Genomic DNA, 16,116 nt, shown 5'->3' on the forward strand with positions numbered 1-16,116 from the left:
GATCAGGATTTAAATAAAAATTTCAATAAAAATTTCAACAGTAAAATGGTGAAACAGAAAATATAATTAATACCATAATTTCAGCAACAATTGAGAAAATAACAATTAAACAATAAAATGCTGCAATACAAAATATGATTATTAACATCATAATCTCAGTCGAAATTGAAACGGTAGAATGGGGAAACAGAATAAGAAAACCTATAAAAAAAGAATAATTTCCTGAAATAAAATAGTGCCAAAATAAAACCCCACAAAACTGACAACATAAAATAATAATTTCAACAATAAATCCTGTAATAGAAAACATAATTATTAGGATCAGGATTTAAATAAAAATTTCAATAAGAAAAGAATAATTTATTGCAATAAAATAATAAACAAAAAAGAAATAGGGGAAATAAAATCGCGAGTTGACCATTCAACGAGCTGGGTATTGAACTCGTAAAATTTCGAGTTCAATATGTTCTCGATGATATGTGCAAAAGGCACATACAAAAAAAAATGAAAAAACAAATTAGCGAGCATAGTGACAGAATGACTGTCCATCCGAAGATGGAAAGCCATTAGTAGTTCCCCTCTTCTGGGCAAATTTTGCCGGGGCTCTTCGGCATGTAGCCTCTTCTTTCTTCGGCAATAGCCTCACAAAAATCACTCGCGAAAATTTTACGTTTACTCAGACATTTGTAAAAACGTAACACGTAAACGAGCAACGATCCCTTGAATCGCTACTCGCATACCTGCACAATTTTTACAAATGTCCAAGCACACAACACTTTTTAATTTCACTTCACTTCACTTCACTGCACTTTCACTTTAATACTTCATTTTTGTAATCGGGTCTAGTACCACGACTACGACTTACAAACTAATAAGGCTTGGCCTTGAAAAAATCAAGAGAGAATGCTAAATTAATTAATTGATAAATTAATTAAATTGCATTTTCATCTTTTCTCTTGATTTTTGGTTTCCCAACCCCAGATACAAGCTTCTCACGTATTAGAGGAGAATACGAAGAGAAACATGAAAGCTTGCTCTGGCCCTGCCTACTTATAAACTAAACTCAATCACACCAGAAGTAAACTACCTGCCTGCCTATCGCTATATTTAAAAAGGGGCAAAAATCATTCTCACAAAAATTCACTCCACGGTTCTCATACAACCACCCGGGTGCAAAAATGCCTACACCTAGGGAGAACGTCCCGGGACGCCTCCGACACCCGAGTTCAATTCAACTTTCACACTCTAATAAAATCATACCTTTTTGCTGAAATCGACTGACAAATAATAGTGAACATTATGCTAAAGTAATACATTTCATTTTCGTATTCTATTGAATTATCTAATGTAAAAATTTTTCAATTTATTCTTGATAAGTATTTTGTAATGTTATAGTAAGTTAAGATTGTTAATAAACGATACAAATCCCACATCCTAACCACACACACACACATGTGGAACTTCTATCGTGGTTCACTACTGGTTCACTACTTTTGTCAGTCGCCAAAATGTACACTTAAAACTAAACCTTGTCCACCGCCCTCCACCCACGCGAGTACATCTAAGTACCCGAATGAGCTTTGGGCATAAAAATGAACAAGGCCAAAGGTATTTTCACCTACCAGTTTTCTTCATGTGTGCTGAAATGCCTAAGCTAAAACGTATCATTAGCAAAAACTAAAGATGATATTCTCACTTTATTAAAAGTAAGAATATCGGCGAAATTTCATGGCTCCGATTTAGTATATGGGCTGGCCCCCACAGAGGGTTTTATTTTTAATAAAAGTGACTCGACTTTGCAAATATAAAACTTGAAGAGCAAATACAGAAAAGCAAAATTGAGCAACTATGACATAAAACATGGTGCACTGCTAATATCAGCTGGCAACGAAGGGTCTCACGCCCCCTAGACTTACGCCAGACGCTACATACCACCCACCCCGCCTGGACGTCGTAACGCCAGGACAGAGTGCACCCCTTCGCTAAGAGCGCTACCCGCCCGTCCAACACGTTGCATCCAACGGTGTCAGATTGACGGACGCCCATAGTATAGACAAAAGGACTGCAGTTTAGAATATGGTAACATATTTTCATATGTTCCATATTCTAAAGCTGCGCCTGCAAAGGCCTAGTAATGCATGGGTTTGTCTCCCATGAGATGGTGTTCACGGTCTTATGCCGCGGAATCCTTGTAACTAATTTGATTAAATAAATAAAATATTGGATTGAGTTTAAAAACCAAAAGGATTCCCACCAAATACTAGTCAGTGCATTGTCATATTTACTCTCGCGTTGGAAATTTTTCGCAACACTAATTAAAATAGAAAATCCTGATCGAAAAACATGACTAGTACATAAACATCTAACGGGCTAATATTTCACTATACTGATGAATGATGAGTGTGAATGATGAGTGTTTAGGGTCGAGAACCGTGAACGTGACAGAATGAATTTGAAGTATGAACAAAAAGCTTTCTACAATGCTTGAAGAGCAAATACTGAAAAGCAAAATAGAGCAACTATGACGCAAAAACGGTGCACTCCTAATATCAGCTGGCAACGGAGGTTTTCGGGCCCCCTGGACTTACGCCCGACGCTACATACCACCCACCCCGCCTAGGAAAGGATGCACCCCTTCGCTAAAAGCGCTACCCGCCCGTCCAACACGTTGCATCCAACGGTGTCAGATTGACGGACGCCCATAGTATAGGCAAAAGGACTGCAGTTTATCAAATGGAACATATGGATGTGCGCCACATTCTAAACTGCGCCTTGAAAGGCCTAGTAATGCATGGTTTTATCTCCCATGAGATGGTGTTCACGGTCTTATGCCGCGGAATCCTTGTAACTAATTTGATTAACTAAATAAAACATTGAGTTTCAAAACCAAAAGGATTCCCACCGAATACTAGTAAGTGCATCGTCATTGTTACTCTCGCGCTGGAAATTTTTCGCAACACTAATTAAAATAGAAAATCCTGATCTAGCAACATGACTAAAGGGGAGCTTTAAATTATGCTTGAAGAGCAAATATTGAAAAGCAAAATTGAGCAAATATGACTCAACATTCGTCCACTGCTAATATCAGCTGGCAACGGAGGTTCTTAGGCCCCCTGGACTTACGCCCGACGCTACATACCACCCACCCCGCCTGTTTAAGGCTCTAGGCCCAGGCAGGGTGCACCCCTTCGCTAAGAGCGCTACCCACCCATCGAACACGTTGCATCCAACGTGTCCGAGTGGTGGACACTAATAGTATAGGCAAAAGGACTTTAAGACAGCTTAGCGTATGGGTTGCAACATACTTAAATGTTCCGTACTCTATGGCTGTGCCTGCAAGGGCCTAGTAATGCATGGTTTTATCTCCCATGAGGTGGTGTTCACGGTCTTATGCCGCGGAATCCATGTAACTAATTTTATCAAATAAAAACCAAAAGGATTCCCACCGAATACTAGTCAGTGTATAGTCATATTTACTGTCGCGCCGGAAATTTTTCGCAACACTACATAAACTTGAAAATTCTAAAGGAGTAATATTTACTCTCGCGTTGAAAATTATTCGCAACACTACTTAAACTTGAAAATTCTAACGGGGTAATATTTACTTTCATCGTTGAAAATTTTTCGCAACACTAAAACTTGAAAATCCGAACGGGGTAATATTTACTCTCGCGTTGAAAATTTTTCGCAACACTAACTTGAAAATCCTAACAGGGTAATATTTCGCTACACAAAGGTATGCGGGTGGATAAATGATTATGTGATAGAGTTCGTGAGGCTGAAGTGCGCATGATGAGTGTTTAGGGTCGAGAACCGTGAACGTGACAGAATGAATTTCAAGTACGAAAGAAGAGCTTTCTACAATGCTTGAAGAGCAAATACTAAAAAGCAAAATAGAGCAACTATGACACAAAAATGGTGCACTTCTAATATCAGCTGGCAACGGAGGTTTTCGGGCCCCCTGGACTTACGCCCGACGCTACATACCACCCACCCCGCCTAGAACAGGGTGCACCCCTTCGCTAAGAGCGCTACCCGCCCGTCCAACACGTTGCATCCAACGTGTCAGATTGACGGACGCCCATAGTATAGACAAAAGGACTGCAGTTTATTAAATGGAACCTATGGATGGGCGCCACATCCTAAACTGCACCTTGAAAGGCCTAGTAATGCATGGGTATATCTCCCAGAGATGGTGTTCACGGTCTTATGCCGCGGAATCCTTGTAACTAATTTAATTAATTAAATAAGACATTGAGCTTAAAAACCAAAAGGATTCCCACCGAATACTAGTAAGTGCATTGTCATAGTTACTCTCGCGCTGGAAATTTTTCGCAACACTAATTAAAATAGAAAATCCTGATCTAGCAACATGACTAAAGGGGAACTTTAAATTATGCTTCAAGAGCAAATACTGAAAACCAAAATTGAGCAAATATGACTCAACATTCGTCCACTGCTAATATCAGCTGGCAACGGAGGTTCTTAGGCCCCCTGGACTTACGCCCGACGCTACATACCACCCACCCCGCCTGTTTAAGGCTCTAGGCCCAGGCAGGGTGCACCCCTTCGCTAAGAGCGCTACCCACCCATCGAACACGTTGCATCCAACGTGTCCGAGTGGTGGACGCTCATAGTATAGGCAAAAGGACTTTAAGACAGCTTAGCGTATGGGATGCAACATACTTAAATGTTCCGTACTCTATGGCTGTGCCTGCAAAGGCCTAGTAATGCATGGTTTTATCTCCCATGAGGTGGTGTTCACGGTCTTATGCCGCGGAATCCTTGTAACTAATTTTATCAAATAAAAACCAAAAGGATTCCCACCGAATACTAGTCAGTGTATAGTCATATTTACTCTCGCGCCGGAAATATTTCGCAACACTACTTGAACTTGAAAATTCTAACGTGGTAATATTTACTCTCGCGTTGAAATTTTTTCGCAACACTACTTAAACTTGAAAATTTTTCGCAACACTACTTTAACTTGAAAATCCTAACGGGGTAATATTTCACTACACAACGGTATGCAGGTGGATAAATGATTATGTGATAGAGTTCGTGAGTATGAAGTGCGAATGATGAGTATTTAGGACCGAGAATCGTAAACGTGACCACCCCCTATGGGGTAGCCAACCCATATACTAAACTTATGCCAATTTAACGAATAAAATCGGAAGAACGTTTCAATTTCAAGAACGATTTCGTTATCAAAGTAAGTAGTTATAATAATAAATAGTATTCATGCTTATTACTTTGATATCGAAATCCGCTCATCGCGAAATAAATTCTTGTACATATAAAAAAGAAAGTGTATTGTGAAGTCGGAGGGTCATCCGACTTCTCTACATTTTTAAACTCGAAATCTACATATGTAAATATGTACAAGAAAACCCTATCCTGAGCTAAGGCATAAAATACACAAAAAAGCAATTTGCACGATTATCATTGTATAAAATGATACAGTGATATTCGTGGGTCACTATGCTCGCTCAAAAAATAAAAATTACAACCAATTCCCGTGTCGCTACGGACCATTCGTCCTACGACATGATGGGAACCGGAGGAACTTTAAAGCATGCGACTCACCGATCGTTGACTTGCACCACTGCAATCGCCACGCATCTTATTGTTAGATTGATCCATAGCTCGCCTGTTGGCTCGTCAAAGAAACGGTATCCCCACTGGCCAAATCACTCATCTGAAAGCATAAAAATTACGATTCTTGAACGATATATGTTTTCTCTCAATTTGTTGTAGTTAATATGCTAATACATAGGATAATTCAAAAATATGCATGCAAAACTATATGGGAATAACTACACCTTAAAACACGGTAAAACACATGCAAATAATACCAAAACACTCGAAGATCAAAACCATAGAACACTATAAAATATTTGCAAAATTATAGTAAAACACATAGGGTACCAATCCATAAAACCTACTAATAAATCCGTATAAATATGTCAAAACACAAAGGGTACTACTCCATAAAACCCACTAATAAATCCGTATAAATATGCCAAAACACATAGGGTACCATTCTATAAAACCCACTAATAAATCCGTAAATATATCCCAAAGCACAAAGAAAACCACACCATAAAACACAATAAAGCACATGCAGGTACATGGGGTACCACACCACACAGCACACTAATGCACTTGTATAAAAATGTCAGAACACATGGGTGACCACACCATAAGTCGCACTAATATATCCGTATAAATATTCCAAAACATGGGAAACACTATACGAAACACAATAGGCACAAACAGTAACACTTGTGGTAATACACTGATAAATCCATGCACGAATATCCATAGTGTCAACCCGTACCGGTATATGTTTGACAGCTCGATCCGTATCCTTCGGCGGTCGCGATAAGACTGACTAAATTTGACCTTTCTCCAGGTCGCGCTTGTACCGGCGCGCGGCGCGCGCAATCAAGCATGACGTTCCGCTTCACCGGTTCCGCAGATTTAACTATTTCTATCTGATATTTGTTAATATTTGTTTAATTATTATTTTATATTTTACAATTGGTTATTAATCAAATTATTGTTATATCTATTTAAATTGTTTATTTCTTTACATTTCCGCGTGGGTATATTGCAAAATTTTGTTTATTCTATTAAAAATTATTTAATTATTATTTTTAATTTTACAATCGTTTATTAATCAAACGAACGAACTGCACCCTACAGAATGAACGAGAAACTAAATTTCTGATCCGTTTTACCTTGTTGACGTCTTTCGCGAGTGAACAATCAACGAAATCGTAGTTTTCAAATTACTTCTACCTGGAGACTTGTACATCATCTCTTGGATGCTCGTTTTATTCTATCCGACCCAAAGAATATCAGTCTGGTCCCTATTTGGACATACGATTCACAGAAATGTTTATATTACGAATAAATCAATGCAGGTGAGTCTGATCCGCCATTTTCTTGACCGTTGACAGACGGCAATTTCAATATTTTATAAGTTTTTGACGATTTGGATAATATAAGGACCAGACAAATATTCTTTAGAACCTTCTGAACACGAACCCTCAGATTTTTTTACATTCTGTTTAGAAATGAGGACGTAATTTGAAAACTCGCGTCTAGGAAGTCTGAGTAGGTGTGGGTGTTATTATACGTTCGGAACAATTCGCCCATTACACTGCGCTGTCTCGACAAGGTAGGGAATGACACCAAAATGGTAAAAAAAGTTTCGAGTCGCCAAACACCATTTTCACAGATATTTCCGTTTGCAAAATGGAGCTTATTTGCATAATTTGGCCTGAATCGGAGCCTGACAGTTTTCCGAAGTTTCTCCTAACTTCATACTGGGGTACCACGTACCCCAAAAATGGCCACCCATCGGCAACATAGGTATGCCCATTTTTGTTGCATCTGTAGCCACTGAGCTGATGAAGTTATTTCAAAAATTTAATAACAGAGGAGCTGGAGTTGCATAAAAAACATAACCTGAAAAACAGAAGTTTTATTTATTACTGAAACGTGAAATATACTTTTCAAAATGTCGCTGAAAAGGAAATTGACACAAGATGATTTGCGTAAAGCTATGAGTGAACATAAAAAGAAGTTAGGAACTGTTAAGAAAGTTGAATCACCATTAGCGAAATATCCTTTTTCATTGCAATTTTATATGTTTTAAGGTTAACTTGTACATCTCTTTTTTGTTTGATATTTGATGTTAGCTTTCTTATTTATTTTTGATAATTATATTTTAACATCGTATATCTGTTACTTGACGAGCTTAATATTTTTAAAAAGTCCTTAACCATGGTAAACACATATACAGATGCAGGACAGCTTATGTGTATTTTATGTAAAACTGCTGTACACAGTGAAGCAGTTTGGTCAGTACATTTAAATTCAAAAACTCACAAGGAAAATATAATATTAGCAAAAAAGACTAAACTAGAAACAGAGTCTCCAACAGCTACAACACGTACATTCAAAAGACCAACATCTCCACAAGAACCAACAACGAATAAAAAAATAAAGAGTATATTAAAAAATGCCACAGTGCAGTCAACACAAGTACCATCAAATTTGCCATCAGATTTCTTTGATAAACCTTCTAAGCAGCCTAATGGTATGGTACTTTCAAATACTTCTGTGATAAAAAAGAGGTCAGAAGATGATAAAGAACATGAGAAAGAATTGAAAAATGTTAAGGCACAAGAGGAAAATGAGAAAGAAATAGAAAGGGATAAAGATGCAAATCAAGCAGTTCTTCCTGAAGGATTTTTTGATGATCCAGTTTTGGATGCCAAAGTAAGAATATTATATGAAAATTGTACATATAATAGGAGGACATATTATTATATGTTTTCTGTGGGGTATTCTAGGTTCGTAATGTCGAATATAAAAATCCCATAGAAGAGGAATGGGAAAAGTTTCAGAAAGAAATAAAAGAAGAAACAGCACAATCTGCACAAATCATTGCAGAGGATCAAGAGGAAGCAACAACAGAAAGACAATTAGATGAAATAGAAGAACAAATAAGACATTGGTCTAGGTAATTAAAGATAAAATTATCTTTATTTTAAGAGTATAATTCATAGTAATTAAATGAAATACTATTTTGATAGAGTAATGGATCTAGTAAAACGCAAAGAGCAAGTACAAGCCACTGATAGAAAGCAAAACAATACTGATGAGGATATCTCTAGTGGAGACGAAGCTGAGTTTGACGAATTTCTCGATTGGAGAGCAAAAAATTCGTACAAATAAGATTAACTTTCATCGTGTACAGTATTCATGTTCTTGTAAATATTTGAAGGTATTATATACTTTCAAAGTACTTTTGAAACTATTTAATAATGATCATTATTATATTAATTGATCTTTCATACAAAATTCTAAGTATAATTTGTACCAAGAAAGAAATGGAAATTTCTCTGCGACCACCCTTTCTTATATCATTTCTTATTTTAATAAAAGGATACGAAGATGACAAACGATGTTTGTACAGTGTATTAAGATTTTATTAAAACGAATTCAAAGAGTCAGAATATAATTAAGTTTCAAATACAATTGTTATAGATCATTAATTTATCCGTTACAAGCTATAATATGAAATGTATAATATAAAGATTACAAGGTAGGCTAAGCCGCTAGTAAAATAGTGTTGGGTAGTATATTGCCAAAAGTTCAACGATATTCACTTTCGTTACATACCGGACATTATAAAATATTGAAAATTGAAAAATGAGAGACTCGCATACATTTTGTCCGCATCCATCCACGCTGTAGCTAAGAAACTTTCTATTCGCTAATTCAAAAGTTTCTCTCGCGAGTTCGTCTAGATCTGTGTTTAAATATCCTCCGATAGAGTACGTCTCTGTTAAATTTCCAATTGTTCACTAGATATCCTGCGTTAGATACTTAGAGTTTTACAACGTAGCATGTAATCGTAGAGAGCTTAATCTTAAACCTTACGCGATCCTTTGAATCGAAGCGAACTACATTTAACGAATACATCATATTTCTGTGTACATGTACATATAGAAATACGAATATCTCGAGACGAGTGTACGATAATCTTTACGGTATATATTTTAATGCTAAATCGAATCACAATGTTTCGCTTGAACCGTCTACAAATCGGTAATCGAACATTCCTAGACGGATCATTGAAATTAAGCACAAAAAATGCGATCAGACGAAACCTCTACGTTTCTCCCTTAACGTTATTAATATCCTACTAGAAAGCTTAATCGTGCTCGATCACGCTATATTATAGTCCCTTAGAAGCAAGCTGTGTCCGTGATTACAATAATAATTCCTTAACAATGTTACGTATCTAGAAGAGACTCGATCCTAAGAATACTAATCGGACGATATTTGTGCTGAATTCGAGGATTACGTAGGCGAAACCATGTTTAGGAAGAAACTTACAAAATCGCGAAACTCGGTATTTAAAAGATCCTTTCTATAAGAATGATGATCCGTACAATTCGATAAAGCACTGATGCGGCGAAGATTGTTCGTCCCACGGAGATCAAAGATCGTTTTATCTTGATCCACCGTTCGGGACTGCATCGACAAAGGTATATTGTCTAATTTTGATTTCGGCATGTTCCATCGTTGTTGGCGAGAGTTATCGGTCTCCGGTTCGTGTTTTGCGTCTTCCGGTTTCGTCGCGACGAACGCGAAAGGAAAAAGCGACATCGTCCGTCAAAAATCCCATTGACGCATTAAAAAATGGTCGCGGTAACCATGTTGGTTACTTTTCCAACATGCCTTTTCACGTTCGGTGTGAGAGAGTTCAGGTAAGTAAATGGAAAATCGAAGCAAACCCCTCGCGAGAACGAAATGTAATCCAAACACTTCCCCATATTTGGATTACCCTGTCGTTCTTCGTTTTAACAAGGTTATACAATGACGATTTTCTTATTACGCGATCACAAGAAACTCGTTACGATTACTTTATGATAGTTCTCGTTTTCTTCGTTCGTGTCTTTGTTTCGAATGTCAAACATTTTCGTGTAAACATGTTCGCTGATGAAACGGAAACATTGTTAAGATGAAAGAAAGTATCGTCTTAATCGATCTTTGTATCAATTATCTACGTTTAGGTGTTTAGAATAGAGGTGTTACAAAAGTGAGCGAGTGTCTTTGAGTGATAAAGACGAGGCACCCTGCTTGTTTCTTTCATTGAAATTACTCTGTTTTGTGCATCGTATCTTTAAGGGTGGAGGGAAACTAACGACTCGATATTAAGCCTCTTAACAATACACGGTTCTACGAATTATTCTAGAAAACCTTAAGCGAACGATTTACTTTCCACAGCTGATATTATAATCGATGAATCGTTTCGATAAACTTCGAAACGCGATATCGAGTCTTACTTTATTTTATCGGGCACGGAGGGAAAGTTCTATCCGGAAACGGAAACCTTCCCCGAATTTCGTTCGCGGATCAGACCGATCCCTCTTCGTCGTCCCTTGAAACTCTTATTGAATAAAAACATTTTCTCGTTCACGCACCTCCCTTCCTCCATTTTCTATTTTTTTTATTATTTTAATATCTCCCTATTTTCAAAGTCACTCGATTTTTTTTCTCACGCTATATCTTGAATGTTTGCGATAATTATTAAAAAGATACTCTTTCTAAGTTATCTGTTACAGCTGAGAGGTTGATATACAAATGGGTCAACAATGGGTGCAAAGAGATATAGAGTACACTAGGTGCGGCACCGATAATAATTAAGCGATTCGCTTAACACGATATTAATATCTATCGATTATCCTCGTTATGTATTAAAGTGTATTAATAATAACAACGACGGTAGCAAGAAGAATCTATTAGCTGTACGTTGCACATAGATCACAGAGTGGATACGGTCGCTAGGCGTTCCAAAAAATTCATCTACAAACAGTGCAAATAGTGCCAAGCCTATTATCATGTATATATATATATTTTTTATTTTCTTCTTGTACTGATATAACGTGTATACGTATCTATATATATATAATTAATTAATCTCATCTCTTTATGTAAACGCTATTTAAACGCGAGAGCGCAGGCACTAAATTGCTGAGATACAATCGTACCGGACTATTTGATGATGATTTAAGAAAAGATGATTTTGATGTGTAGGATAGATACAGGTAAAGTGTGTCCTTATCGACATTAACTTTCGATAAAGAAAAATCTTGTGCGGTTTTAATAAGGTATTTGAGTAGAAACTTGTTCAACGCGTTCACTCTTTTTTATTTATCAATACGATGAAAATACCCCGAGGCGACTGTGTCATTTCGTTTTCTCTCGTTTGTCCATTAGAATTCGATCGATCGAACGAACTTTAAATACCTTGCGAACTGTTCCCTTTGCCTTGGACTCGATTTTCGAAAACGAAAAATCCATTTCGTTGGACAGTGACGTAGCGTCGTCGCGTTCTTCGAGTGACCAGGGTCTTCGACCCTTTTGCTGCGACGTATTTTCTGTGATAATTATTGAAGCCCCGAAGAAAAATTTGTATTCTAATTTTCATGCCTCGAATTATTAACGCGTTAATTGATCAGCGTTGAAAAATAAAATAAAATTATTTTGGAGCTTTGAAACTTTCTATGAGACACTGCAAAATAAGGAAGATATTACACTGATCGAAGTAAGTCAATAATTCATTTCGACGTTAATGTAATGAATTTTCGTAGTTCGCAGCGAAAGGGTTAACGCGCGTTCGAATGAACATTGAAACGATAATCGATGTGAAACGATTCGTCGAGCGTGTAACTATCTCGTTGCCTAAGCCGTCATGCGCGATCGTTAATTGTTAGTCGAGCGTGTTGCTCGTAAAATGGATAAAAGCTACGATGCTGCTTAATTATCGCGCTAAACGTAAATTGATTCGCTACGTGTACAGCGTTACCCTCGGGATGTCCGTTCAAACACTTTCGTCTGGTCCCTTTCGTGTATTTTTTTTTTTTTTTTTTTTAATTATTTTTCTTTTGGCTTCTCGTTAACCAGTTTCCCTGGCAAGAACGATCGGTTCTTTTGTTCGTACGTACTTTAAATCGGGCTCGGTGAGTATCGATTAGCCTGTTAATCGTCTGAACCCCGAAATATTGTGCACACTTATCGAGCAGACCTTTCGTCGTATGGATTTGTATCAGACCAGCTGACCACTTGAAAATATCTATTATTCCCCTAGAACATCGGTGTTCGGTCTTTTAACTCCAACAAACATTGTCGATTCTCCGAAGTCGTCGAATGAAATGATTAAATTGTCGAAATGATATCCAGCGAATTTGTCGATGGAAATTAAATCGTTCGAGATAAAAGACAGAACGCGACGAATGAAAGATTATCTTCGTGGAACATTTGGTTGATTGTTAGCTCGCGATCGATGATAGATCGCCGTTCGTCGAAGCGATCGTATGGACTTTGAATAGTAATTCTTAGTATTGTTATTATAAAATACGTGTTTATCAGTTAGAGTTAGCTCGAAGCAATGAGATATGCGAATACACTATCCTTTGGTCCAGAAAAAACATCGTAAATCAATGCAAAGTTCTCCAAAATTTAATTGGAAAATATATTTCTTCGCATTGTTACTAATGTTTCGCCTCCAGATTTTATTGAAAAAAGAAAAACGAAGAAATTGTGCCTCTATGATAGATGTCTCTTTTTTTTATCGTAGAAAAAGATTATATTCTTCTCTTCTTTTTTTTCTTTTTTCTTATTTTCTTAGATGCTGCAGAGTCTAAAGGATCTACGAGAATTAATTGAAAGAATCTTGTTAAACGATGAGAGTGCTGCTTGATTATTTTTCTTCGATATATTCAGAATATTTCTCTGAAATATGTTTCGTGCTTTCTCTCCTAGCAATTTATCAAAATCACAAGACACATACACGCGTACGATGCTCCATTGAATTGGAATAATAACGTGACTTGGATCACGTCGAACTTGGAACAATGATTATCTTAAGTACGATTCGTGAATACCGTTTATCTTTCATTCTGTCCTCGGACATAGTAGATCGGATGGCTACGATTAATTATAGCGGTACCAGTTAATTAGACCCAGGAAAGTTTGTATCGAAGCACAGGACGTAAAGGTAAAATGATGATCATCGTTGAATCGAAATGAGAGAAAATAAAGGAATAGATCTAGGAATAGAATATTGAGACGTGGTTGAAATCGCTTCGAGGACGATTTATCGCGTTCGTTTTACTCGTCCTCGTGACCGTCGTTGAAGGAAAATCAGGCAATGACGTATCGAATCTACGCCTTCGCCTCGAGAATTTCCACGGTGACGTTCTCCAGTACCGTTTCCGTCATGTTATTCGATTGATTCGGCGGGGATTTGTTCGATTTCACCGAAGCAGCCGATGCGTTTCCACTGCTGCCGCGACTTCCTCGTCGTGATCCTGTTCGTGACCCTGGCGACAGAGATTTTCCTGTTAAAGTATCGTGCGCTTTGCTGCGAGAACAGCACTGTGGCCTGACACGAAAAGCCGGAATAAAAGTTGAAGCACGAAAAGCAACGTCGAACGGAAATGTTTCGTTCGATGATGCATTTTTCGTTTGATCGAAAAGGTCACGATGGCGGTCTTCGATTCGCCAACAAGCTTCTGAAGGAAACCTGTCATCGTTTTGTAGAACAATTTAAAGAGTAAAGAATTTCTGTACCATTTTGGTGAAATTGTATTAGGTTGAAAAGAAATTTTGAGATTGTGGAAATTATTAGATCTTTTATATTTTGAAATTAGCTATTCAATATGCAATGTTTATTTTAATTTTTCTATCAGACCGCCACTGTGAACAAGTGCATGCGTTTGTCTAATTCTAAAAGTGCTCGAAAACTCGAATTTTAAAGATTCATGGAACGTCTTGATCGAATTCACCGACGATGCAGTTCAACCGAACTAGTACAGAAAAAAAATTAAAAATAGATCAAATTCTATTCTAATATCGTGATTAAATAATATTGTTGAAATGAAAATTTAATTTAGGGAAAAATAAAATAATCGAATTTTTTAAAAGTATCGCTGAAGCATTTCCGGTGAAATCGATTGATATAATCTATCTTACCGTGCAACCTAGATGCATTTCTTGAATGCAATCTGGTCTCTCGTAAAACTACTTCAGAACTCCGTGCTACAATGGAAATGCACCCGTATTCTAGCGAATATACGTATATTATCGGTTCTGTCCTTCGTAACTCGCGTATCTAATACTAATCGATTGCACTACGCGGAGGAAATAAAAAACACATCGCGCGAGGCTAACTCGCATCAATTTTCTTTCAGAGGCCACGAGATTGGACATTTTTCAACGAGCGTTTATCACAATTCTTTGAACTTTTTCTTATTCCCTCCCAATTTATTCTATAGTATAATCGAACGTTTTTACATCATTGGTACACTCGTTTGAACGCGATTTCTACAGTACAGGGTGCCCCTTGCAACTGGGTCAAGCTATAACTCTAAAATGATAGAAAAATAGAAAAAATTTCATTAGACAAAATTAATTGGTAGAAAATCACGTTACATGTGTTGATTCTGGAAATTGAGATGTTTTAAAGATTTCAAAATCATTTTATTTAAAACGTCTTCAATTCCAAAGCCAATATATGTAATAGGTACATTTAACACCATTTAATTTTGTCTAATTAAATTTTGTTCTACATTGTATTATTGTAGAGTTATGTGTTGGCTCAATTATTTAGGACACCCTGTAGAATATCATCGTCATAAGCAAGCAATGATCTTTTACTGTAGCAAGCAACTATAATCGTGATCCTCGAGAACGCTAAAACAGAAGAGACTCCAGGTCTATCTGTAATTATTTCATCTATTAGAACTGTTAATATACAAACTTCTAGGGCTCGAAGTTCTGACGTATCCGAAAGAGGGTAAGTACCATAGGGCTTATGTACAGATACACATACAAGGCTACGATACATCGTAATATATAATATATATGTATATATGTATAAAAAGGAGAAAGAATAAAAGATAGCGTAACTCGTGTGTAATACGAAACTTACCCTCTTCGAAGGACGCGTCAATTTGAAAAGTATTTTTTTTTTTACAATAGAGCACCTCCACAGTACATGATAATCAAGAACAACGGTCACAGACGGGATCATTAAACAGACTACTGCTATAGATGGTCGACTGCAAAGAGAGTCAAATCCATTAAAAGTGGAACATGTTTATGGCGATTAAGTGATGCATCGTTCTGGCGACACTTTCAAACGGTGCTTCAAATATCTGGTTGTTATTCTCACGTGACTTTCAATCTCTTTAACCCTTTGACTTTGTACAATTTTTATTCTATCATCCTTTGAATTAGTAATTTCTGTATCAAACACGAATACTAGTATCTCTATTTAATAGCTATGGAGGTCACTGATGATGCTATAAATAATTTTAAAAAAAATTCTAAATAGCTTTAACCCTAGATAGAGGGTGAAACTGATCATTTAAAAAATATTAAAAATTTGTTGTTTCTTTTGTTTAGAAAGTTTCAAAAAATAATGTATTTTCATTTATGTCTTCGAGGGATGTTTCAATATAGCAATTCAAAAAAAAATAAATAGCCAAAGGGTTATTTATAGACATAAAGGACCGATTCATA

At 36.9% G+C, this 16,116-nt stretch overlaps 2 protein-coding genes across 5 annotated transcripts in view; one reads left to right on the plus strand and one right to left on the minus strand.

Moving 5' to 3' along the window:
• Positions 1–6,741: 6,741 nt before the first annotated feature.
• LOC117601271 (zinc finger protein 830) lies at positions 6,742–9,856 on the plus strand. The gene is made up of 6 exons (XM_034317840.2): positions 6,742–6,932; positions 7,084–7,383; positions 7,451–7,635; positions 7,809–8,295; positions 8,370–8,539; positions 8,613–9,856. The coding sequence occupies exons 3-6, from the start codon at positions 7,532–7,534 to the stop codon at positions 8,752–8,754; spliced, it is 903 nt and encodes a 300-aa protein (XP_034173731.1). The 5' UTR covers positions 6,742–6,932; positions 7,084–7,383; positions 7,451–7,531; the 3' UTR covers positions 8,755–9,856.
• Positions 9,857–11,024: 1,168 nt separating this feature from the next.
• Positions 11,025–16,116, minus strand: part of jus (EB domain-containing julius seizure protein) — a 28,958-nt gene continuing 23,866 nt past the window's right edge. For 3 of the 4 annotated variants that reach the window (XM_034317837.2, XM_034317839.2, XM_034317838.2), the window contains exon 6: positions 11,025–13,913. In XM_034317837.2, coding sequence (XP_034173728.1) covers positions 13,756–13,913 — 158 coding nt within the window. In that variant the 3' untranslated portion in view covers positions 11,025–13,755. Of the gene's footprint in view, positions 13,914–15,523; positions 15,654–16,116 lie in introns of all 4 variants that reach the window. The other variant, XR_004580631.2, reaches the window with a different exon arrangement.

The sequence above is a fragment of the Osmia lignaria genome, chromosome 6 (assembly GCF_051020975.1).
Source record: "Osmia lignaria lignaria isolate PbOS001 chromosome 6, iyOsmLign1, whole genome shotgun sequence".
Classification (NCBI taxonomy): Eukaryota; Metazoa; Arthropoda; class Insecta; order Hymenoptera; family Megachilidae; genus Osmia; species Osmia lignaria.

What these genes read in the sequence shown, in the direction of transcription:
- LOC117601271 (XM_034317840.2), top strand. Translation starts at nt 7,532, where the DNA reads ATGTCGCTGAAAAGGAAATTGACACAAGATGATTTGCGTAAAGCTATG. An exon ending in ATCCAGTTTTGGATGCCAAA is followed by an intron (nt 8,296 to 8,369) that starts GTAAGAATATTA and finishes GGGGTATTCTAG; the next exon opens with GTTCGTAATGTCGAATATAA. An exon ending in CAAATAAGACATTGGTCTAG is followed by an intron (nt 8,540 to 8,612) that starts GTAATTAAAGAT and finishes CTATTTTGATAG; the next exon opens with AGTAATGGATCTAGTAAAAC.